Below are 25,884 nucleotides of genomic sequence, written 5' to 3' on the forward strand. Positions count from 1 at the left end.
AGTATTCACGATCACTAGCTATCTGGAAGATGCCAATCAAAATAATGAAGAGATCTCACTTTAAACCCACAATGAAAACCCAATTAAAAAAAAGAGAGAAAAAATGCTGGAGAAGGTGTGGCAAGATTGGAACTCTTATACACCGCTAGTGAGAATGCAAAGATATACAACCATTGCAGAAAGCAATATGGCTCACCCCTTGCTTTGTTTCTACTGATGCTACTGTGCTTGTCCATTGACTCTTTTCACAGATGCATTCAATTTGATGCTTGTGTATCCTACCTAGAAAGCCTACCCGACACATGTTTAGTTGCACTTCGTGTTGTTGAAAAGCAGTATTTACCATGAATAAGCTATTGGTCTTTCAAAATGTATCATGAAAATCTTAGCACGATATTGGCATCTCTCACTAAGGCCATACTTTCAGAGTTCTTTTTTCTCTTCTTTTCATTCTGATCCCCAGTAACTATCAAGACATCTTCTTTGCATGCTTGGCCAATTTCAGACCGGCAAAATCTTAAATTTCTTTATCTTTTCATAGATGCTGGATGTACATAAACTTGAATAATAATCATACTAATAGGCTTCTTTGTATGTGTGTGATATAGTATCATTGACACTGTTATACTTCACAATATATCTTGAAATGTTCTTTCTCACGATGAATGTGTAGTCATTCTTCACAATTTGTCATTCTCAGCATTGTCAACTAAAATTGTCTGATGTGACCTAGTAACAGTCCATTTCAGATCACTAATGACTAGATTCTTAATGTTTATGGGTTCCATTTTCTTTTTTGAGAATTTTCAATTTTTCTTGATTCATATTTCCTGTATTCTATATTTTCATGAAAGGGTACTCTGTTGACACAGTGGTTACACTTTGGGCTGTGATACACAAAGTCAGCAGTTTGAAACAGCAGTCACAGTTGCAGAGAAAGACAGGGCTTTCTACTCTCGTAAAGAGTTACAGCACTGGAAACACACAGGGTAGTTCCACCCTGCCCTCTCATGTAGCTATGTGTTGACATCAACTTGATATCAGTGAGTGAGTATGTTTTGATGAAATGAATATTTGCAGCATTTTTTCTAATTCTAAACTGTAACACATAGAAAATGAAGCTCCAAAAGCTTCACTGCAGCCACAACACTGTTTGACTTTATTTGTAGAAGCAACAATGTCCAGATCATGCTTTGAGTACCTTCTCATTTGAGAGGTTCCTACTGTATTGGACAATGATCCAAAGCTATTCAAAAGTTTTTACTTAACTAGGTTTTTATTCAGAAATATATCATCAAGTTCAAATTGACTACATATGTAGAAAGAGACAAGAAGAGGGCTCAATATCAGTTGCTAAAACCAGGCCGGGGACTGACTTTGCTCATATATAAGTTCAGCTTGAAGTTGAAGAAAACTAAAACAAGTCCACAAGAGACAAAATATGACTTTGAGTCTATCCCACCTGAATTCTAAACATAGCAAGAACAGATTTAAAGCAATAAACACTAGTGACAGAAGACCTGATGAGCTGTGGGAGGACATCAAGAACCACAGCTTGAATTTATCATTCTTAAAGTAAGCATGAGGTCATTAAAAAGGCAGAAAAGAAAGAAAATAACCAAGGAGATGTCACAAGAGACTCTTAAATTTGCGCTTAATCATAGAGCAGCTAAAGCAAATGAGAGAAATGATAAATTCAAAAATCTGAATAGAAACTTTCAAAGGGCAGCTCAAGAAGACAAAAACAAATATTAGAATGAAATATGTGAAGACCCAGAATTAGAAAACCAAAGGAAAGACATGCTCAATGTATCTTAAGCTGAAAGATCAAGAAAAAAATTCACACCTCAAATTAAAATATTGAACGATTCCATGGTCAAAATTTTGAAGGATACAAAAGTGTCAAGTAAGATGGAAAGAATACACAGTCACTTTACCAGAAAGAACTAGTTTACATCCCACCATTTCAATAGGAAACATATGAGCAAAACCAATTGTGCTGAAGAGAGAAATCCAAGATGCACTCAAAGGATTAGCTAAAAACCAGGCTCCAGGAATTGATGGAACAGCCATTGAAATGTTTCAACAAGCTGATGAAACACTGGAAGCACTTAACTGTCTGTGCCAGGAAGTTTGGAAGACAGCCACCTGTCTGATTGAAAGCCACATTTTTACCCATTCCCAAGAAAGGTGACCTAACATAATGCTCAAATTATAGAACAATGTCATTGATGTCACATGCAAGTTACTTTTGCTGAAGATCATCCAATAATGGTTGCAGTAATATATTGGCCGGGAGCTGACAGAGGTTCAGGCTGGATTCAGAAGAGGACATGAAACAAGGGATAGTTTTTCTGAAGTCAGATACCTCTTGGCTGAAAGCAGAGAATACAATACAATGCCTGTGTCTTTTTTTAATATGCCAAGGTATTTGACTGTGGGGATCATACAAACTATGGATAACCTTGATAATAAAAATTCCCAAATACTCCATTGTGTCATAGGCTAAACAGGAACAATTCATCACAGAGTTGATGCTGGTTAATCATACACATGGTGAGGGAAAAAGTTTAGAACACATTATTTTCCTTAAAGACGTAAATCTAAATCCCACAGTAAACATCAATATTAAGAGATAGCATAATTTCAAGATTGTTAAGGAATTGCAAAGAAATGCATTTTCACAGAAATCAAGATGTTATTTTTGTATACTATATCACGTATGCAACTGTGTTTCATTTACTGTAATTAGTTTTTGAAAGTCAGATGGAAAAAAAAGTCAGATGGAAAAAGTTTTTGAAAGTCAGATGGAAAAAGTCAGGTGGAAAAAGTCCTAGAAAATAGAAATATCAATTTAAACTATCCAATAAAGCTGGAGAAGGAAGAGGGTAAAATATAACTACTAAAAAAAATACTGTAAGAATTTGAGACAATTAATTGTGAAAAAAGTCAGAGAAACTCTCAAAAGGCAAGGGATGCATGTCAAATTGACAGGCATATATATATATATATATATATATATATATATATATACATATATATATATATATACATATATATATATAAAGATAGTGGAAATTATAGTAAGACATATAAAGTCGTACCAACCCCTGACCCCTAAATGGAAATTAGCTCCACTAGGCAGTACTTTCTTAGCACTCACTGTTTCCTGCTCTTGAAAAATGCTGCAGAAAGTGTTGTGATATTGAACACAGCTTAGAAGGAAGAACAGCACAATGGAAAAAACTCAAGTGTATAAGTGGTTTTTCTCATTTCAAAAAGGTGAAATGTTGATTTATGACGATCCTCACTCCAGACGCCCATCAACTTCCTGAAGAGGCAACCTTATTCACTATTTGGAGTGCATTTGGAGTTTGTTCCACCAGGTCACAATGTTAATCAAGCTTTCTAATTAGAGGTTCAGAAAATATTGTGTAACTGCTGTCTCCGAAAAAAGGCCTGGTTTGCAGTAAATGAGGAACTGGTTTTGCCACCCCGACAATACACCTGCTCACACAGCCAGTTCCGTGCACCAGTTTGTGGCAAAAAGCAAAATGCCTCTCTTTCCCCATGCACTTTACTCTATTGACCTCACTCCATTGGAACTTCTTTTTTTCCCCCACGAATGCAGAGAGACATGATAGGACATCGATTTGACAATGTAGAAGAAGTGAACAAAAAACAAGAGGGAGGTGCTGTCAGAAATCCAAGCAGAAGAATTTCAAAACTGTTTCCAAGAACGGAATTGCAAATTTGATAAATGTGTTAAGTATCATGGAGAGTACTTTGGAGGTTATAAGGTTGTTCTGTAAAAAGAAAATTAAATACATGCAGTACATACTCGTGTATAAGCCGAGTTTTTCAGCACATTTTAAATGCCATTGGTTTGGTAAAATTAGGTGCCTCAGCTGATATTCAGGTCAGCTTATTCTCGAGCACATATAGTGGCTGGGAAAACAATTCCATTTGGGGGGGGTACCCCCTATTACATCATGATAATCTCTGTAATGGAGGAATATAGTTTCTTCTTATTTCCTTCTCTACATTTCTAAAATATGCATTCTGTATGGATTTAAATATATATATATATATATATATATATATATCCACCATATATCTCTCAATTTGTCTCACTGTGGTGGCTTGTGTATTGCTGTGATGCTGGAAGCTGTCATTCATTTTTCAAATGTCAGCAATGTCAACCAAACTGAACACATTAAGGTGGAGCTTCCAGACTAAGAATCGGCTATGAGGAAGACATTGGCAGGCAGCTTAAGAGGAAGTAATCATTGCAAACCTTGCTCATAGCCTGGAAACCTTGTCAGGTACTGAAGGCCCAAAGAATGGCAGCAGAACATTGTCAGGGACAGAGCCTGAAGAGGGGCTCCTCAGGGTGAAAGGCACTCAGCATGTGACTGTAACCCCCCACCATCTTCTTTGGATGCTTTTGTGCATCATTCATATGTTTCCCATAGAATATTACAGCTCCAGGTGTGGATTTTTCTTCAGTTCTTTCTGTTTAAAATCTGTTGAGAGTGGCTTTCTTTTTTGGTGTTCTGACTCTAGGTTCTTGCAAATTTTATTACACTATTTTACTTTGTCTTTCGAAGCTCCTTTTTGAAATTTCCTACCCAGCTCTTGGACTTCATCATTTTCCCCCCATTTGCTTTAGTTATTCATCATTTGGAGTAAGTTTGAGAGTCTCTTTTGAAAATGATTTTAATCTTTTCTTTCTTTCCTCTCTTTTCACCGATCTATCTTTTGTTTCCTTCATATATAATGTTCTTTATGTTATCCAACAGCTCATCAGGTCTTCAGTCATTACTATTCAATAGGTCAAATCTGTTCTGAAGATGTTCTCAAAATTCAGGTGCAATAGTTTCAAAGTTGTATTTTGACTCTTGAGGAGTTGTTTCAATTTTCTTCATCTGCAACCTGAATTTATACATGAGCAACTCATGGTGTGTTTCCATCCTCTGTCCTGGTTTTAGATCCTAATATTGAGTTCCTTAATCATCTCTTCCCACAAAGGTAGTCAATTTGATTTCTATGAATTCCATACCATCTGAAGAACTCCATGGGTATAGTCACCTCTGGTATTGTTGACAAAAGGTATTGGCTGTGAATAAGTCATTGATTTTGCCATATTCTACCAGTGGATCATCATTGTTTCTATCACAAAGATCATATTTTCCAACTATGCTGCCTTCTTCTTTGTTTCCAACTTTTACATTCTAATTGCCAATAATTATCTATGCAGCTTGATTGCACATTTGATCAATTTCCATTGGTAAAGTCATCAATTTCTTCATCGCTAGATTTCATGGTTGGTTCAAAAATTTGAATAACAGTTTTACTGATTGAATTTCTTTGAAGGCAGATACATGTACTCTTATCACAGAGAGCATTCCACTTCAGAATAAATCTTAAAATGTCTTTCTGCTGATGACTGAAACACCATTGCTCTTGATTGTGTCGTTCCTGTCATCGCAAACCCCATGAATTTAGGTTGAAAATGGCCAATACCAGACCATGTCAACTCATTAAGGCTTACATTATCAATTTTATGTGTTCTATTTTGTTTTTACAACTTCTAATTTTCCTTTTTTAAATCGTTTTATTGGGTCTCATTCATATTTCATCACAATCCATACATACATCAATTGTGTCAAGGACATTTGTTTCCCTCATCATCTTCTGAACATTTGCTCTCCACTTAAGCTCTTAGTATCAGCTCCTCATTTTATGCCCCCCTCCATGCTTCCCTCTCCCTCATGAACCCTTGATAATTTATAAATTATTATTATTATTTTGTCATGTCTTACACTGTCCAATGTCTCCCTTTACCCACTTTTCTGTTGTCCATACCCAGAGAAGAGGTTAGATCCTTGGAATCGTTAGATCCTTGTAATGGTCTCCCCCTTTCTACCCGACCTTCGTTCCACCCTCCAGTATTACCACTTTCACCACTGGTCCTGAAGGGATCATCTGTCCTGGCATCTCTGTGTTTCCATTTCCTATCTGTACCAGTGTACATTCTCTGGTTAGCCAGATTTTTAAGGTAGAATTGGGATCATGATAGTGGGGGAGTGGGGGAAGGAAACATTTAGGAATTAGAGAAAAGATGCATGTTTCATTGTTGCTACACTACACACCGACTGCCTCATCTCCTCCCCACAACCCTTCTATAAGGGGGTGTCCAGTGACCTACAGATGAGCTGTGTGTCTCCACTCTGCACTACCCCCATTTACAATGATAAGATTTTTTATTTCTTTGATGTCTGATATTCCTGATCCCTTTGACACCTCGTGGACACACTGGCTGATGTGCTTCTTCCATGTGGGCTTTATTGTTTCTGATCTAGATGGCCACTTGTTTATCTTCAAGCTTTTAAGCTCCCAGTTACTATATCTTTTGATAGCTGGGCACCATCAGCTTTCTCAACCCCATTTACTTATGCACACGTTTGTCTTCAGTGATTGTATCAGGAAGGTAGACATCCACTGATAGGATTTTTAGTTCTTTGGTGTCTGATAACTGATTCTTTCTATACCTCCTGGTCAGACAGGCTGGTGTGCTTCTTCCTTGTGGGATTTGATGCTTCTCAGCTAGATGGCCGCTTGTTTATCTTCAAGCATTTAAGACCCCAGATGCTACATCTTTTGATAGCTGAGCACTGTCAGTGTTGTTCGCCACATTAGCTTATGCACACATTTTTCATCAGCAATTGTTTCAGGAAGGTGTGCATCCTGGAATGCCAATTTTATATAACAACGTGTTCTTGCATTGAGTAAGTGCTTGAGTGAAGGCCAAATGTCCATCTGCTGCCTTAATACTAAACCTATAAATATATGCACATAGATCTGTTTCCCCACACACTTATATAAATATATTTACATATGTACATTCCATTCTTTAGACCTCCAGTAATACCCTTTGTCACCTAGTTCTTTCTTCTCTTTCCTTTTACTTTCCCCATATTCCACTATCATGCTCAGCCTTCATTTGGGTTTCAGTAATTTCTCTCGGTTACTTTGCCCTTGCTGAATCCCTACCAGGCCTCCCCCACCCTCCATGCCACTGATTTTGGATTACTTGTTGCTCCCAGGTCCCTGGGTTGGTCGCCACCACCTCCTTACTCCTGCCTCCCCCTCTCCCGTGCCCCTCCAGAACCATTGGTCCCATTGTTTTTTCTTCCAGACTATTCATGCAGTGTATTTAATCTAGATAGAAATGTAGAGATAATAATGTGCGCCCAAAATCAAGCCATAGCAAGATAGACAATGAATGAGAACACAGCGATGACAATAAAAAAGAAAACCAATTACCCATAGAGGAATAAATTAATTAAAAGAAAAAAAATTTTAAGAAAGAAAAACCTGTGCATAGATCAAGGTCTGCTTTTTGATCTCTAGTGCTGTTCCCGCTAGGGCCCTGGGCCACCAAGGGATGGCGTGTTTCATAATGGGATCAGCCATAATGTCCACTTGGTGCATTGGCTGATCAGAGCGGGGATATCATCCTCCAAGGCCTTTCTCTTCCTCCCCCTTCATTTGCTCCCATGTGCTCTGATCAGAAATGCCTCTCTCCCCTAGCTGTAGCGTCAGCGCCGTCCTCTGAAGTAAATTCTTCTGGAGTAAGGGGCAGTTGTCCACGCAGCCGGTATGGGGGCAGAGCCCTCAGGCTCCTCCACTGGCTCCCTACTCCTTGCAAGCACGCTGCATTCATCTGACACTGGCTTTAAATCTGGTACTTCTTTCCCTGTGGCGATACAAACAATACCCTCCCCTTGGGTGGGTCAGTGACCTATTCCCCCACCACACACTTTTTTTTTCTTTCCCTTTCCTCCCTCCCCTCTCTCTTTTTAGTTGGCTAATGTATGTACCGCTGAATTTGGTCTGGCCCCTGCCATACTACCTGGCCCTCAACCCTGGATTGTTTGTATACATTAGTTTTTACCCTGTGCCCCTTTTGCATTTACCTTTCTTTTCTTTCTTTATATATATAAACTTACCTCAGTCGACTCATGTTATGCTTGTCCTTTTGTGCTTGGCTTACTTCACTTAGCATAATTTCCTCTAGTTCTTCCCATGTGGCCATATGCTTCATGCATTCATCACTGCTCTTTAGCGATGCATAATACTCCATTGTATGTATGTACCACAGTTTTTAATCCATTCGTCTGTTGATGGAAATTTGGGTTGTTTCCAACTCCTTGCAATTGTGAACTGTGCCACAATGATCATTGGAACACAGATGTCTGTCCATGGTTTGTTTCTTGCCTTTTCTGGGTATAAGCCCAGTAGGGAGATGGCTGGGTTGTATGGTAACTCGATTTCCATCTGTTTTAGATACCGCCAGATCGATTTCCATAGGGGCTGTACATACCTACAGAATCACCAGCAGTGAATAAGAGTTTCTCTCTCACCACAGCCCCTCCAACACTTGCTGCTTTCCGCTTTTTTGAATTGGGCTATCTTTGAGGGTGTTAGGTGGTATCTCATAGTTGTTTTGATTTGCATTTCTCTGAACATTTTCTCATATGTTTATTGGCTATTCAGATTTCAGACTCTGTGAAACTTCTCCTCAGGTCCTCTGCCCACCTCCTCAGTGGGCAGTTAGTTTTTCTGTTATTGTAAGCTTGAAAAGTATTGTAGAATTTTGTAATTAGGCCTTTGGCTGATGTGTCATTGCTAAAGATGTTTTCCCAGTGTGTGGGTTCTCTTATTACTCTCTTGGTGAATTCTTTCTATGTACACAGGTGTTTTATCTTCTGTATATCCCATCTGTCAATTTGTACGTCCTCTGTGTTTGTGTCCTTCCCTATTTCTGATAGCCTATGTATTCCCTGTGTCAAGGTTCTCAGGTTTGTGCCAATTCCCTCATTAATGGCCCTAATTGTTTGGGGTTTTTATCTCAAGGTCTGTGATCCACCTTGAGTTTCTTCTTGTGCGTGGAGTGAGATAAGGGTCTTGCTTCATTTTTCTGCAGGTAGATATCCATTTTTTTCCAGCACCATTTATTGAAGATGACATCTGTTTCCCATTTAATATGTTTTGGGCCCTTATGAAAGATCAGTTGCCTGCATGCTGTTTTTATTTCTGGGTCTTCAGCTCTTTTCCATTGGTCTGTATGTCTGTCATTATGCCAGTCCCACACTGTTTTGACTACTGTGGCTGTATAGTACGTGCCAAAATCAGGTAGACCAAGCCCTCCTACTTTGTCCTTATTGAGGAGTTCTCTGCTAATTCTGGGCTTCTTCCCCCTCCATATGGAGTTGTTAATCTGTTTATCCAATTCTTTGATGAAGGATGGTGGTATTCGTATAGGGATAGCATTGAACATTTATAGTGCCTAGAGCAGAACTGACATCTTTACTATATTGAGTCTGCCAATCCACAAACATGGGATATTCTTCCATTTGTTGAGGTCACTCTTGATTTCTTGAACTAGTGTTTTATAATTTTCCTCATACAAATCTTTTGGGTTTTTAGTCAGGTATAGCCTTAGGTATTTCAATTTGTGCTTGGCTATTTTAAATCATCTCTTCTGTCATCTTGTCTGATGTGTAGAGAAGTCCAATAGACTTCTGCCACTCTGCCCTATTCCTCTATTGCTTCCAACACTTCACTTGTTGAGTTTAAGGTATCTTGTATATATAGAACCAAATCATGTACAAATAATGATAATTTCACCTATTTCTTCCTCAGATTAATTCCTTTAATATCTTTCCTTTGTCTAATGTTGTTATCTAGGACCTCCAGTACAATGTTATATAGTAGTGGGGACAAGGGGCATCCTTGTCTGGTCCCCTTTTTCAATGGAATTGTTTTCCTCTTTTCTCCATTAACTGCCACAATGGCTATTGGTTTTTCATATATGGCTTGTATAATATTGAGGAATTTTACTTCTATTCCTATTTTCTTGAGTGTCTTAGACAGGAATGTGTTTTGGATGTTGTTGAATGCTTTTTCCATGTCTAGTGATATAATCATATGGTTCTTATCATTTTTCCTTCCAATATGGCAAATAATACTGGTCTTTCGTCCTGCATCCCTGGTATGAATTCCACTTGGTAATGGTGAATTTTTTAAATAAGCTTTTGTACTCCATTGGACATCATTTTATTAAGGAATTTTGCATCAATGTTCATTAGGGATATTGGTCTGTAGTTCTCGATTCTTGTGGCATCTTTGCCCGCTTTAGGTATCAGAGTTATACTAGTTTCATAGAAAGAGTTTGGGAGTTTTCCTTCTTTTTCTATGTTCTGGAAGAGTTGTATAGGATTGGTGTCAGTTCTTCCCTGAATGCTTGGCAGAATATTCCTGTGAAGCCATCTGGCCCAGGGGATTTCTTCTGTTGGTAATCCCTTGATTACCTTGTCTATTTCTTCCATTGCAATGGGTCTGTTAAGGTTGTTGACATCCATCTGTGGTAGTCGAGGGAGGGATTGTGTTTCCAAATATTTGTCCATGTCTTCCAAATGGTTGAATTCGTTAGAGTATAAGCCTTCATAGTACTTTGTAATTACCCTTTTGATTTCATTAGGGTCCATTGTAATCTCCCCTGTTTCACCCCTCATCCTTGCAAATGTCATTTGTTCCTTCCTTTTTCGGTTAGGTTTGCCAGAGGTCTATCAATTCTGTTAATTCTTTCAAAGAGCCAACTTTCAGCGGCATTAATTTTTTCCATAGTTTTCTTGGTTTCCCTCTCCTATATCTCAGATCTGATTTTTATTATATCTATCCTCTTGCTATTAGTAGGGTTGTTCTGTTGACTCTGCCCTAATTGGTGTAAGTTTTGTGCCAGCATATCTTCCATGAGTCTCTCTTCCTTTTCAATGAGTGCATTTATCGCTATCAGCCTTCCTTTGATAAATGCTTTTGCTGTATCCCACAGGTTTTGGTACGTCGTATTTTCATTCTGATTGGTTTCTAGAAACTTCCTGATTTCATCTCTGATCTGGGTCAATACCCACTCCTTTGCAATGGGAAATTGTTCATTCTCGAATTGTTTGTCCTTGCTTTCTTCGCCATCCTTCTGTTAATTTCCAGCTTTATGGTGCGGTGATCAGAGAGAGATGTCTGTACAAATTCTTTATGCTTGAATTTACTCAAGTTCGACTTGTGACCCAGCATGAGGTCTATTTTCGAATATATGCCATGTGGGCTTGAAAAGAATGTGTTAATTTGCATGTGCGTGGAAATCTCTGAAAATATCTATCAAGTCAAGTTGTCCGATTGTGCTATTTAGATCTGGAGCCTCCTTGTTGACTTATTTCTCACTGATCTGTCTTTATTAGAGAGTGCTGTGTTAAAGTCACCAACTGTAATTGTGGAGCCTGTGGTCTCTTTTTACATCTTTTGAAGTGTTTTATTTATGCATTTCACAAGGTCTCTCATTAGGTACATCTATATTTATTATGTTCACTGGTTCTTGTTCTATTGTTCCCTTGAGCATGATATAGTGCCCATCCTTGTCTCTTGTTATGGGCTGTATCTTGAGGTCAACTGGTCAGATAATAAGTTGACTACCACTGCTTTTTTCATTACCATTGGCTTGATATGTTTTTCTCCAGCCTTTAATTCTCAACCTGTTTTTGTCTACGAGCTTGAGATGAGTCTCCTGGAGTCAGCGGATTGATGGGTTATGTTTCCTGAGACAGTCTGTTAGACTCTGCCTTTTAATGTCTGAGTTCAGGCCTTTGGTATTTGATGTTGTTATATCCATCTTGTATCTTTTGTGTTGGATATTTTCCTCTCTACCTATTTTATCTGCTTGTGTTTTGTGTGGTTTTTGTTTGCCTTCTTTGCACTATTGAGCTGATGCTATCCTGGGGGTTGTTTCCTCTTTGTCGCCCTATGGGTGGAGTCCTTAGTGTTAATCTTCTTCCCATACTGGATTGGCAAGGATCTTCTGTAGTGCTGGGTTTCTTTTTATGTATTCTTTGAGGTTGTCCTTGTCTGGGAAGACTCTTACTTCTCCATCTAGCTTAATAGATAATTTGGCTGGATAAAGTATTCTTGGGTTTGCATTGTTTTCCTCCAATTTTTAAAATATGTTTCTCCATTCCTTCCTCTTCATCGTTTCCACTGATATATCTGAACATATTCTTACTAGGCTACCTTTATATGTGACTATTTGCCTTTCCCTAGCTGCTTTTATGATCCTCTCCTTTTCTTCATAATTGGATAATTTCACAATTATGTGTCTTGCTGATTTATTCTTGTGATTCTGTCAAGCTGGTGTTCTTTCAGCCTCTTGAATGGTAGCCTGATTTTCCTTTATTAGGCTAGGGAAGTTTTCCTCTAAGTATTCCCTTGCTATTTTCACTGTTGACTTCTTTGTTGTGTCTTGTTCTGGTAGTCCAATTATTCTAATATCATTTCTTTTCATAGCATCAGACATGACTCTCAAGTTTTCTTCAGCTAATTTGTTTGTCTTATTTGACTGCTTTTCCCGTTTGCTGAGGTCTGTTTGGTTATCCTCTAGGTCACTGGTGAGATTCTCTGCCTGCTCAAGCCTATTGGCAAGGTCTGTCAATTTTTCACTGGATTTTGTTATTTCATACCTTCAAGATTCTGTTTACCTTTGGTGCATGGCTTTATCTCCTCTATCATTTCATTTTCTCTGCATTGCTTCCCATATATCCTTTATGATTTCAAGCAGCATTTTGAAATTTTCTTTTTGTGGCAGGTCAATATCTGCTTCTTCTATGCCCATCATTAAATTCATGACTTCTTCTAGCATTGTCTTCTGTTTCTCCTGTCTTTTTCTTTGAAGCTGTTAGAACTGGTTTCTGTTTATATGTTGTATTCTAGGAGCCTGGAGCCATCTTCCTGAATCGAAGATACCTGGGCTCTCACATGTGTGACTCATATGAGTACTTCTATGAACTACATTCAGATAGCTGTACTACGGGGTCAGGTTATCGCTATATCTTCCTGTGGTTTCACTCTTATCCTAGCCATCCAGTATTCCATTATTTTAAATGTTATAATGATTTTTAAGGTCATTATATACCCGTCCTCTTTGGTCATTATTCCAGGAATTCTTTCAATCTCTCCCTCACTAGAAAAGACAAAATAGGATGAAATGAAGGGCACACATCAAGGAAAATAATTCTTTTTTAAGCCATTGTAATTAGGTTTGTGAACTTAAATTAGATTTAGAAATTCGAGCATATTTTTTCTTTTATTTTTTTTCTTGAACTTTGGTCTGGTACCCAAGAACAATCAAAGAACAAGCATGCTATGGACTTATTCAATAGTGGGTTTTGACATGCCAGTAAATAAAGAGTCAAGAGAGCTGGGGGTGTTACAAGAGAGGGAATACATTGATTTACACCAGGATTTATTCTAGGTCAGAAGGTGAAAAAAAAATCCAAAAATTAAGGTAGGGAAATTAAATGTATGTACAGTATAAGTATTTTCAATGTTGATATGCTTAAAACATTATGGAAATTGAAGATAAGGGTTAGTGACCACGATTCTTTTGTTTTTGAGATTATGATTAGGCACAATTTTGGGTTGAAAGAATAGCAAAAGAGCAGATTTGGCTTCCAGATTTGATGACATCAGACAAGGATAAAGATAGAAAGAATGGTCTATAAGCAGAAAAGCAAACACCTAGTTCTTCTCCAGCTTTATTTTCCTCAAGTCAGTGTTAGATTCCAGTTTGAAGTTGACATAAATGAAGAAATAGAAGTTAAGAAAATATTCTCTAATTTTGGCTACTATGCCTAAAGTTAAAATGAACTTACTTATACGAAGCTTCTCTGTGAACTTATGTTTGAATTCTTTTTATGACTATACCTAAAGGTAGAATTGCTTGAGCACTGGAAAATCGCTCAACCAAAATTTTGAAATTTCACCACTCTTAGTGAATTTTTATAAAATTATTAAACTGTTCAAAAATTTTATCAACCTTCTCAATATTTTAGTTTTGGAATTATATATCCTACAGTCTACAATATAGTGATTCTGACTCTGAGCAACCTCTCTCCCTCCAAGTCTTTAATTGTTACCCAGAACATTTGTTTCATGAAAAAATATCATAAATGGTATCTGATTGTCCACCTTTCCTGTCAGTATGTCTTCATGAATACAAGGTAGAGGCAATTGCAATTTTCTCTGTCCTTGAAAAGGGATCAGGTAAAATAATAGCGAGTACTAGCCAAGATTAACTCAAGAGTGTCTTCCAAAACAAAGAAGAGTGAAGAAAATTAAAGATTCAGTTAGTCCAAAGGACTGATTGATCATGCACACCTCAGAATCCATTACTTTGAGACCACCAATTTGAGAAGATGTGCAGCCACCCCTATTTACTACTCTGTTTAGGATCACAATAGAGAGTCATGGAAAGAACTAGAAAAAATATGACACGCAACTTAAAAACACAAGGAATTCCAGACTTACTGACTCAGTAGAGACTAGTAGAACCCCAAGACTGATGGCCTAAGAAACTCTTGAAATCCAGCAAGGAGATCTTGGATCCAAAAAATAGATAGGTCTGCAAAGTGAACAATAACCCTCACAAGAAGCATATTGAGCCCAACATAACCATGTAGACCAAAAGGAAAGCATTTATCCTAAAGTCAAAGTCACAAGTCAGAGAGAGACTGGAAAGAGAGATAGACCTTAAAAGGGAACCCAGTGAACAGTGCTGTTATTAGGCTTCTACTTCTGTAAAGAAGCAAAGTCTTAGAGACACACAGAGACTGTTCTCCCCTATAGTGTGTTGTAAGTCAAAAACTATTCAATGGCAGTGACTGAGTTTTTAAGAGAAGACCTGTTAGGCCTTTATAAAAATTCATATTTAAAAAAATCATTTTATTGGGGGCTTGTACAATGCTTCTCACAATCCAAACATAGATCCATTGTGTCCAGTACATTTGCACATTTGATGCAAACATCATTCTCAAAACATTTGCTTTCTATGTGAACCCTGGGTTCAGCCCCTCATCTTTTCCCCTCCCTCCAAACCCCATCTTCCTCATGAACATTTGATAATTTATAAATTATTGTTATTTTCTAAAAACAGCAGCATCAACAGTGTCATTAAGTCGTGATGATCTATCTGTGTCAAAGTAGAACTGTGCTCTATAGTTTTGTTGTTGTTTGAGGACTAGGGAAGTGGACTTAAACTGCAAACCTTTTGTTTCTTCAGCAAGAATGTTAAGTGTTTACATCATTTGGAGCCTCTGAATCCCCCTACATATGAAGTACCTAATTCTCCAACATGTCATGGTGACTTTCAGCCCTAAATGAAAAAGCTGGCAGTATACTCATACCTGTGATTAGGACCTTGGTATTTTGTGATTAGGTTTATGGTTTTCGAAACCATAAATACACATTGATGAACAACTTCACATTTTCAACTCAGGCAATGTCTACATACATTTATCGTCCTATCATTACAAGAAGTAGTTGATCCAGAAGAGTGGGTGCATAAGAAAACAAAATCTTGGAGGATAATATTTGAAATATGGGGAAAAAACTAATAAAAATAGCAGTTACGTAATGTAGAAAAGTGAATGAAACCCCTCAAAGTACATATTATTATGTACATGGGGACCTTAGCAAACCATTTCCAAGAAAGATTCATTTCTAATAACCATATTTTCTTATGTTTTTATATTTACTTTATTTTTAAAGTATCATTGACAAGTAATATGTTATAGATTGTTATTCAGCCAACTAAGATATTGATTTATAATTCTGGAGCTCATTTTAAATTCTATGAAGGAAAACATTCCATGGAATCCTGCCTCAACATGATGATGGGTCACCTGAACTCCAACACTTCTAAGACGAGTGACGTACATGAGTCCATCATCTCTCAGGACATCATGTTGACAGGTTAGGATATAAGTCAAAGGTAAGTTACGCAATTTGCTGTCATCAGCCAAAAGGGGGGATACCTTCACATCGAGGAGTGCTGGATATTTTTTTGTAAGCTCCGAACTACCATACATTTTATTTTTGTAGACATATCCTTTTTTAAACTTCTCAGGGAGCAATGAACTCCAATTAACAAACCTGAATAGATGACTTGATCCCACAGAGACATGCTGGTTTAAAAGCATGGCTTTTTCTAGTGATCTGTCTTTAGTAATATATTCACTCCAGAACCGAACCATGAGTGATTTGGATAGAATTGGAGCATGTGCATTTTCTTGATATGATGGTGTATTCATATCTAGAATCTGAAGGGCAGGATATATTAAAGACTGTATCTTGATTTTGATCTTGACATCTGGGTCATCTAAGAGCTGAAAAATATTTAAGATACATACAAAACAATTTACATTTTAAATCAAAGAAGATATTTTATATGTAAATTAAGAGCCCTGGTGGCACTCTTGGGTAAACTTTGGACTGCCATATACTGGATTGTTTAACTATATCTTTTTAAAAATTATCAGATAACAGAGAACTTTAATTGGCACACTTGAAGTGATTTCTTGATTACACAAGAATAAGTCCATTGGAAAACAAGCACATAGTATTTTTAATAGTCAAATAAAGAATTGTGAGCATTTCAGATTCCTCTGTAAAGATCACCAAAGTTACCAGGTAGTTTTACATAAATTAGCTCAAGATTCTAAACATTTTCAAGTTGAAGGGGTCCATATTGCCTTATAAAGAAAGAAATTGAGGCACTGAGTTATTAAATGATACTGCCAATACAACATCTATACATTGCTTCTCACAAATACCCAAGCTTCCCGACAGAAACTTTTAACATTAATTTAAACCCATAGTTTGTAATTAGCGAAATAAAGCATTAACATCTGTACCTGTAATTCATAGATACTATAGTTCATAGATAACTTCCTCTCCTTATTCCTACTCTCATGTGGAAAAATAGTTCATAGATTTCATATAATCAGTAGCAGTGTTTATCTATTCCTAAAAACAAAACCTACTTTTATCTATAAACTAGAAAACGTGTTGTCCATTATTATTTAGTAATGTCATTATTAGGTGATACATAACATATTTTTATATTTACATACATAAAGTCATCTGATGATTTTATAACTATCATCTGATAGCTATCCTAGTAACAGAAATGTGATAATTTTCTAACATTAGCATGATTATTCTGGTAATAAAGATTTGAAGAAATTTATGAATATTCTCTTGATTACTCAATCCATCTCCACCTCTGTTAGTCTGGTAAGGATATTGTCAGGACTCAGAAATATATCCGATTGTTTAACTTACTAACATAAGACTTGACTGACACATGACACATATATACTTTTAAAGAAAGTAATGGACTTGTCATTTCAATAAGGTAGAAAAAGAACCATAGCAGGAACACAGATTGATGTTTTGATATTTTAGGTGTTTTTCTCAGTATTCTCTTTAGTATTTTCAAAATATCATTTCCATTTATATTTTAATTTATTCACTAAATATGTTTGCAAATAGAGCACTTAAAATGATGTGTGTCATACCTGTTGTACCGTGGCTGCCGCTAAATTTCCTCCTGCGCTATCTCCTGAAATAGCAATTCTTTCAGGATTCACGCCATATTGTTCAAGAACTTCTTTTCTTAAGAACCAACGTAAAGCACTGTAAACATCTTCAAACTGAATTGGGAAATGGTACTTAGGTGCTAATCTGTAACTGTGGAGAGAAAAAGGGTGTTTTTGTTAAATGTCATCTATGTATTTTAACGTTTTATTAAAGCATTCTGCATGGGTTGTCATAAGTAGAATCAACTCGTAAGCAACTTAAAAAGAAATCTATACATACCAGATGTGAACATATCATAATCACACAATTTCATTCATATTACAATTGAACACATCCATATAGTCTACACCCAGATAATAAAACACAGAGACTACCACATAATGCCTTCTGTCCCAAACCCAGGACTATCCACTAATGCTGTACATTAATTTTTCCTAACTTTCACCCATTAAGAAAAGAGAATCACATGGCTTATGCTTTTTTGTTTGATTTTGTTTGTTCAACATTATGTCTTTGAGACTGATAGACATATACAGTAGGTAGCTATATTCCTGTATAATATTAAATTGTGTAAATACACTGCAATTCCTTTATCCGTTAAAAAGTTGGTGGGCATCTGGATCATTTTCAGTCAGGATTTCGCATTATGATTATTCAAGTGCATATTGTGATAAACATGTATTTCTATGGATATAGACTGTGAACACAGTTTCTAGCAACATTAAAATGTGTTTGGCTTTAGGTAACTATTTTTAAATGTTTCAACAACACCATCTTATCAACATATTTTTCAATGAACAACATATAGAAACTCCTTTTGCTGTCTATTATCACCAACACTTGCTATTTTTTTCATTTTACCTTTAATAATGAGTATAAATAGATGTTTCCTAATGCTTTTAACTTATATTCTCCTCATGTACTTAAATTTCATATGCTTATTAGTCATTTGAGTGTCCTTTCCATAAATAGTCTTTTCAAATATTTTTCTAAACTTATATTAACTAGCAGTCACGTATTTCTATATTTTCTATAATAGTGGAGATGATAAACAAATGATAGTCAGAGGTTGATAAATAGGCATAGGTTTATATATTATGCATTTATATCTTATATTTATATTTTATATAAGTTTTCATTAAGAAATATATGAATACCATACAATTCTCCTATATAAAATTTACTATTTAGTGGTTTTTAATGTAACAAGAGAACTGCCTCAACAATCCATTTTAGAACATTTTGTATAATAAAGAAGCCCTGTAATTAGTAACAAGTACTTCCTATTTACTCCTAGTCTGCACCCTTACCTCACTCCTAATCTCCTTTCTGTCTCTGTAGATTTTTCTATTATCAATATCTCACAAATTGGAATCATATAATATGTGTTAATTTGTGGTTGACTGTTCTCACTTAACATACTGATTTCAGGTTTATCCATGCTGCAGCATTTCTTTTTAATATCCAATAAGAAATAATATTCTATTGCATAAGCATACTATTTTGAATGTATTTTTGTGGTTTTTTCCTCTCCTGGGAGTTTATGAAAAGTATAGGTATTGGCATTCATGTACAAAATGTTACGTGGACGTGTTTTCATCTTTCATGAATATGCAAATCACTGAGGGAACCCCGGTGGTCATGAGGTGGGCTGCCCACCAGAAGGTCAGAAATTTGCGCTCCCCAGCCAGCTCCGCAAGAAAGATGGTGCTTTCAGTCTTGGGAACTCACAAAGGCTGTTCTGCCCTGGGCTTCAGACGCACTCACTGGCATTGACGTGATGGCAGTGAGTGTGGTTCTTTAGGTTTCATGTAATAATCATTTTAACTTTGGGGGGAACTGCTTTAAAAGATGATTGCATCAGTTTACATTGCTCATCATCCGGATAGAAGGTTCTAATTTCTCCTTAATTGCTACTGCATTTTTGAAAATTTAGAGCCATTTTAGAGAGTGTGAGGTGGTATCTAATGGTGATCTCATTTGCATTTTCCAGGTCAGTAATGATATTGAGCTGTGCATGTGTGTGCGCACGGCTTGTGAGTGTGTGTACTTACTGGCCTTCTTAATGCCAATGTAAGCAAAATTACCAATTTTGTAATTAGAGCTACATAATTTCGACTTCATAAGATACTTAAAATATGTTTAAAGACAAAGCATGTACTTGCATAAAAAGGTAAATGTATATTGTTTCTTTTCTAAAACTCACACATTAATTGTTAGTCATTTCAATGATGCAAACACATGTCTCTACATTTTTAATGTCAAATAACCCCTTTTTTAAAAAGTAGGAATGCATACTACAGGAAAATTTGGGTTTCTAATTACGTCAACATTTTTATTCTATCTAATTACTGTGTTTATTAGTGATCTCTTACATTCAAATTTTGAGCACAGCTATTTGACTAAATAGTAATGATCTAACTTATCAAGTGATTATGATTATCACATTGAATAATTTGTTCTGCATTAAATGAAGTGTACATTGAAAATAAGTGCATGGTTTACCTAGCAACCCAGCCCTATTTTTCACATTCCTCTAAGAGTTATTTTCTAATACTGTTAGTGATGCAAAATCAATATGACACTAATTTATTGGCTTTCTTTATTTAATCTGATTATAAATGTTACATATCAAGTATCAGACTGCTTAGTGACATTCATCTTTTATAATATCCATAATGATTCAAAGGTAAGAATTTTTTGTTATGTATTTTTCTAAATTATGTTCTGACTCTAATCAGTCATTCTTAATGATAAGGAAAATTAAAGGTTGAGAAGAAATTTACAAATGCAATTATACCCATGAGTGTGATACTTTCAATTACTATGAAAACTGTAGTTCCAGCTCTCAATTTATTGCCCGAATAAAGAATAGGCCACAGATATAGTTTTCCTGTTTGATTTTTCTCTGACTCTAATCAGGTTGGGTCTAGCCAACACTTTCTAACACCTACTTTGTCTCATTTAGAAATAGTTTATATTTGAGATAATTCTTCACTAATACGAAGCTGAGGTCATCGATTCTTGGTGTGTAAGGTCTGAAAACAGACTAACAAAGATCTTACTCGGTTGATATCAAAACTGCGTCAAGTCGGTCTGCTGTCCATCTTGACACCATGTCATAATAATATAAAGCTGAAATAAAAGAAAGAAAAGCGAGCGACAAGAAGCAATAATTGAAGAGAAGGATGTTTTCATCACTGAAATCCTACTACACTTTTTACTTTTCAAAATATTCATACGTGTATCCAACTACTAGTAGTCTTACTAAGATGTCACCCCAAGTGGTAATTCACTTTTGGTACTACTCCCACCCTGCCCATTTGAGGTAACGTGAAACCTTACCAAAGGAACAAATTAAAGGAGAGTCACTGTGAAGTATTAGCAGGATAGCATTTTACTTAGCCTCCTTAAGCCTGGGACTGTTCTCCCCTGAACTCTCCCCTAAGGAGCACCATTCAGCCTAACAATCACGCACTCACTCACCAAGTCAATTCTGACTGGTGACAAGCCTGTGGACAGACTTGGATTGCCTCTGGGTGTGTCTGAGGATGTCATTCTTTTAGATAAATCAATAAAGTGAATAATAGTATCCTAGAGGAATGTACTTCTTGGTACAAGCAAAGGAAGGAAGAGGGCAACATTTTCTCAAATCCAAGCACTACTGACAGGCAAGGATTGGACAAAGGAATGGAATTGGGAAATGCCAGGAGGAAGTGGGAGGAGCACTTAGTACACTGAAGAACTGCAACCAATGCCATGGCACAAAATGTGTATAAGTTGTTGAATGGAAAACTAATTTTCTATGTAAACTTTTACCCAAACTACAAGAAGAGGAAGATTTATATTATTCTATAAAATCTTACAAACTATCCCAGTGACTGAGAATTTTCAAAGTGTCCATTTACCAGCACTTCCCAAACACCAGCCACCACCATGAATGTAAAAAACAGCCCTTCTTAGTTCTTTTGACTTTCTCGTTGGCACAAACACACGGACAGGAATGTCGTTGAATGTTGTGTCCGTCACAGTTACATTTTCATCTGAAACTGGTGGGACTTCACGAATGCTCATGGCAATCATCAAGGAATCCATGAAATGTTTGATTCCCAGCAGCTCAAGAAATGCAGCCTACAAATGAAATTCAAAATTTACATTTAAAAAGGAGTCCAAAAATACAAGCATATGTTGTAGTCATTAGGTGCTTTAATTTGTTCTGACTCATAGTGACCTGTGTACAACTGAGCAATCAGAACACTGCCCCGTCTTGGCCTTCTTCACTATTGTTGCTGTACAAGTATTTCAACACATTGTTGCAGCCACTTTGCCAATCCAACTCGTTGTTTTATTTTTTTTTACCTTGATTCCCTACATTTCCAAGTGTAAAGTTAGTCTCTAAAAATTGGTTCCTTATAATAACATGAACTGAAGACTAATGATTTGTTCGTGTTTTGGGAAGTTGATAAAATTTTCACTATTCTTTGCCAAAACCATATACGAAGGCATTAATTCTTCAGTCGTCCTTATCCATCATTCGACTTTCATATGCATACGATGTGGGAGAGAATATTTTGGCTTGGGTCAGGTGCACTTTTGTCCTTGAATGACCTAAGTACATATTAACTTCACAAACAGAATGAACTAATGTCTCACATATGAATCTTCTTTGGTCATTTTAGGGACCAAAAGAAGAATCAGAATAGCAGAGGTTCTAGCAAGTTTTCCAACGAACAATGAATGTTCATTTAATCTCTATGTGCCAGGTTCTCCTCTAAGCATTGAGGTTACACATATGAACAAAAAAGCAATGCTTTGTTGCTTCCAAGTGTCGCAGACTTCAGTGGGAAAGCCAAGTATGTTAACAGTTACAAAATAAAGAAATAATATACAGCTTTGCACAAGGTATTTGAGGAGCACTCAGCAGGTAATTTTATAGCCATATGGGATTATCAAATAGATATGTTCAAGCAAGAAAGTGAAATTTCATTAGTCTTGGAAGTAAGCCCTGTTCTTAAGTTGGCTAAGTATATAAAAGAAGAGCAATCTTTCTTGGTGGAACCAGTGGTTTAGATTGAGAAGTCTCTTGTTGATACAAGCTGGTATGATTCAGTGCACGAGAAGCAGAGGTGGGAGTCAATGAGTAGGAGTGAAAAAAATGCTTCCTTGTTTGCATGCCTGCATACTGATATTTCACCCAACAAATCAGTGTTCCAAGAAATTATGCTTATTAATCACAATACTTTTTAGTGTCTCACCCACATATGAGCTAAGTAGTATTACCACATTCACTTCAGGAGAAGGAAGAATAATCTGATAACGTTTAATAAGTGGCTTATATTACCTGCTTAATAATGTTTACCAAGATCATAAATCTTACAAGTTTATTCTTAACTTAAAGTTCAAAGTCCAATAAATGTGAATACTCAAAAATGACCAGCCATTTCAAGCAAGCTAAACAAATTCATCAGAAAAAAGAAGATAAATCAAGGAAATTGACCACAACTAACATCTATGTAATTCAGGAATAAGAAAAACATTAAAATATATATTTAAAAGCTATATTCTTTGAGAACTTTGAAAACATATTACAATCATAAATCTTGGGTAAAGTGCAGTAAAATGCTAGCACAGAATAAGAAATACCGCACAATTAGAAATATTACTTCTTAAATACATTTAAATGTAATTAATAATGTGATCCACTGAAAAAATAGTAACAACTCTCAAATTATAAATCAAAAAAAGAAATCATGTAAGGCCAAAACACTGTTCCCCCCTTTAAAATTTACATGGCACATGTATATTGAAACTCAACCTTTGCCATAGAGTACTGTGTGGTATTACCTGGAGAGTTTCCCAACTAAATTACATTTGCCCATTGGCTCTAAAGTCTCATACGACTCAGTAAACTTTGCAAATATGGTAGCTGGGCATTTTTCACTTGTTGCATTCTCTACCTGGAAAACAGCAAGCTCCTTTTCAATCTTTGACTGCTTATGCAGACGTTTCCTCTTCAGACAGGCTTCCTCTGACCATAAACACAGCAGGCCCAGCCGCTCCATCTGCCCACACTTCTCTTTTCATCCTTTTGTTTGTGAGGTCTTTCTCACATTCTGAAATAATGCTGGATTTTACACTGTTTTATCAAGATTGTGAAAGCCCAGACTTGCTACTTTGGTACAGAATTAAAATCTTATAAGCCCACTGGGCACTTCTGCCCAGTTCTTCAGGGTGGCTTGGAGTTGGCATTGATTTCGTGGGAGTGGATTTGGAGATTTATTTTATTTTTTAATCACCAGGAAGTAAAATCCAATAGGGGCTGAGTCCTTGGTTGCCTTATATGTTTTGAAAATTTTGAATTATTGACTAAATTAGAAGTAAAAGACCTTTCTGAGAATTGAACAACTGTCATTAATTAAATTTTACATGGAAATAAGAGAAAAACAGAGTAGGCAATGTCATCAAAGAAAAAATTTGAAAACATTCCCAAGGATCCTGAGGGAGCCATTCCTTTGTTTATAATCTTGACTAGATTTGCTCCAGCAGGCAGCCCACTGGCCATGAAATCCATGTCCGGACACTTTTAACATATCACCCCATTTACCGCATATGCTGGTCATATGCCAACTATTCCACCCCTTCTTCTTGTTAGGTGTGGACTAGTTGAGTTCCGATTCATAGCAACCTCATGTACACAGAATGAAACACTGCCCTGCCTGCCCATTCCCCACAGTTGTTGTTGTTTTTGAACTCATTTTGTTGCAGCTACATTGCCACTCCTTCTGATTGAGAATCCTCATTTAATAAACATCTTAAGCCTATACTCTTAATATAAAACTATATGTAAAAGTCTGTAACCTATACAGTGCTTGACAGCCTGATGATCTTTACTTACACAGGAGTTTCAAACAATTGACACTTTCATAACATAAATATTGCCAGGAAAAAATTATATTCAAATGCATCTTTGCCTGTCCTTGTCATTTAAACCATAATTCTAGTGTACATAATGGGGAAAATGTGAGAAAGCAAGTTAATAGCAACAAGATAAAGGGTCCTTTACATATTTTTAAAAGGTAAATAATAAATAGACTCAAATCACCATGAAGCAAAATATGGGAACTTTAGTTCTGGCTCTAAGGAAAGTATAAACATATAAATCGACAAAATGTGAAGCTTACCAAATATGCAAAGGTTTTCGTTTGTGTGTTCATCCACATCATTTTCCATGGCTCCTCAAAATTCTCTGGGAGAGGTATATAAACATAATATGCTACCAGCACCCCCACAATCAGAACGTAGAAGGATTTTTTCCCCATGCTGCACCTTTTCTGTGCAGGCTCCTCTGGAGCACAGGAAGTGAACTTGATATGCTAGAACAGTGTACTTTGATTTTCCGTGTGCTTTAGCTCCACCTACAAAAGCTTAGTTTTTGTTTGAATCCAGAGTTGCTCTCTTCTTTCCGGGATTAGTATAGTCAAGTTAAAATTTCATTAGCTGTAGAGAAATAACCACACTGAATGAAAAGTTCAAGGTTCATGAGTAACAAGAAACTTTGGCAACTTCTGTCAAATACTACACACTAGAAACTAGTTGTTGAAGTAACTAGAAAGAACTGATCAATAACTGTGGAAGAAAATATTTTTTAAACGCCATGAGAAATATGCAAGGCAAATAATTCTTCTAACTCATGTTACAAAGAGGAAGAGATGGACATAAATTTTAGACATTGTCAGTATCTGTTAGCAATAATCATGGCTTCTGCCCTCATATAATTTATACTGTCATGTAGACTAGGTTACATTAAAGCAATTAAGTCTATTGTTTTAAATAGAGCTGTTAAAATAATATTGATAATAATGTTAGCTATAATAGTAAAATTTATTAATCATGTACTCTATGATCCTGGTACTTTACTAGCTGATTAATATATATAATCTAAAGCAAAGCCATCATTTTATGTGGTGAATATTATAATTTTCCATAAGTGAGTTTGGGGAGGTTAAACATCTTTTAAAAAGCCATAGAATTTTTGCATAAGCAAATGTGGTGAAGAAAGCTGATGGTGCCCGGCTATCAAAAGAGATAGTGTCTGGGGTCTTAAAGGCTTGAAGGTGAACAAGCGGCCATCTAGCTCAGAAGCAAATAAGCCCACATGGAAGAAGCACACCGGCCAGTGCGATCACGAGGTGCCCAAGGGACCAGGTATAAGGCATCATGCAAAAAAAAAAAAGATATAAGTGTGTGTATGTATGTGTATATATGTGTATATGTATATATGTATGTGTATATATGTATATATATATCATATTAAATGAAGTGGGAAGTGCAGAGTGGAGACCCAAGGCCCAAGTGTCTACCAATGGAGATCCCCTCATAGAGGGGTTTAGGAGA

The 25,884-nt window shown here is 36.4% G+C and overlaps 1 protein-coding gene across 1 annotated transcript; it reads right to left on the bottom strand.

Annotated features, from left to right (window-relative positions):
• Nucleotides 1-15,677: 15,677 nt before the first annotated feature.
• LOC142447163 (arylacetamide deacetylase-like) lies at nucleotides 15,678-24,809 on the bottom strand. Its single transcript, XM_075548857.1, has 5 exons — nucleotides 24,672-24,809; nucleotides 21,399-21,621; nucleotides 20,556-20,625; nucleotides 17,469-17,640; nucleotides 15,678-16,274 (listed from the first exon to the last, which is right to left on the bottom strand). Exons 1-5 carry the CDS (start codon nucleotides 24,807-24,809, stop codon nucleotides 15,678-15,680), a joined length of 1,200 nt encoding a protein of 399 aa, XP_075404972.1.
• Between the last annotated feature and the right edge of the window lie 1,075 nt (nucleotides 24,810-25,884).

The sequence above is a fragment of the Tenrec ecaudatus genome, chromosome 4 (genome assembly GCF_050624435.1).
Source record: "Tenrec ecaudatus isolate mTenEca1 chromosome 4, mTenEca1.hap1, whole genome shotgun sequence".
NCBI lineage: Eukaryota > Metazoa > Chordata > Mammalia > Afrosoricida > Tenrecidae > Tenrec > Tenrec ecaudatus.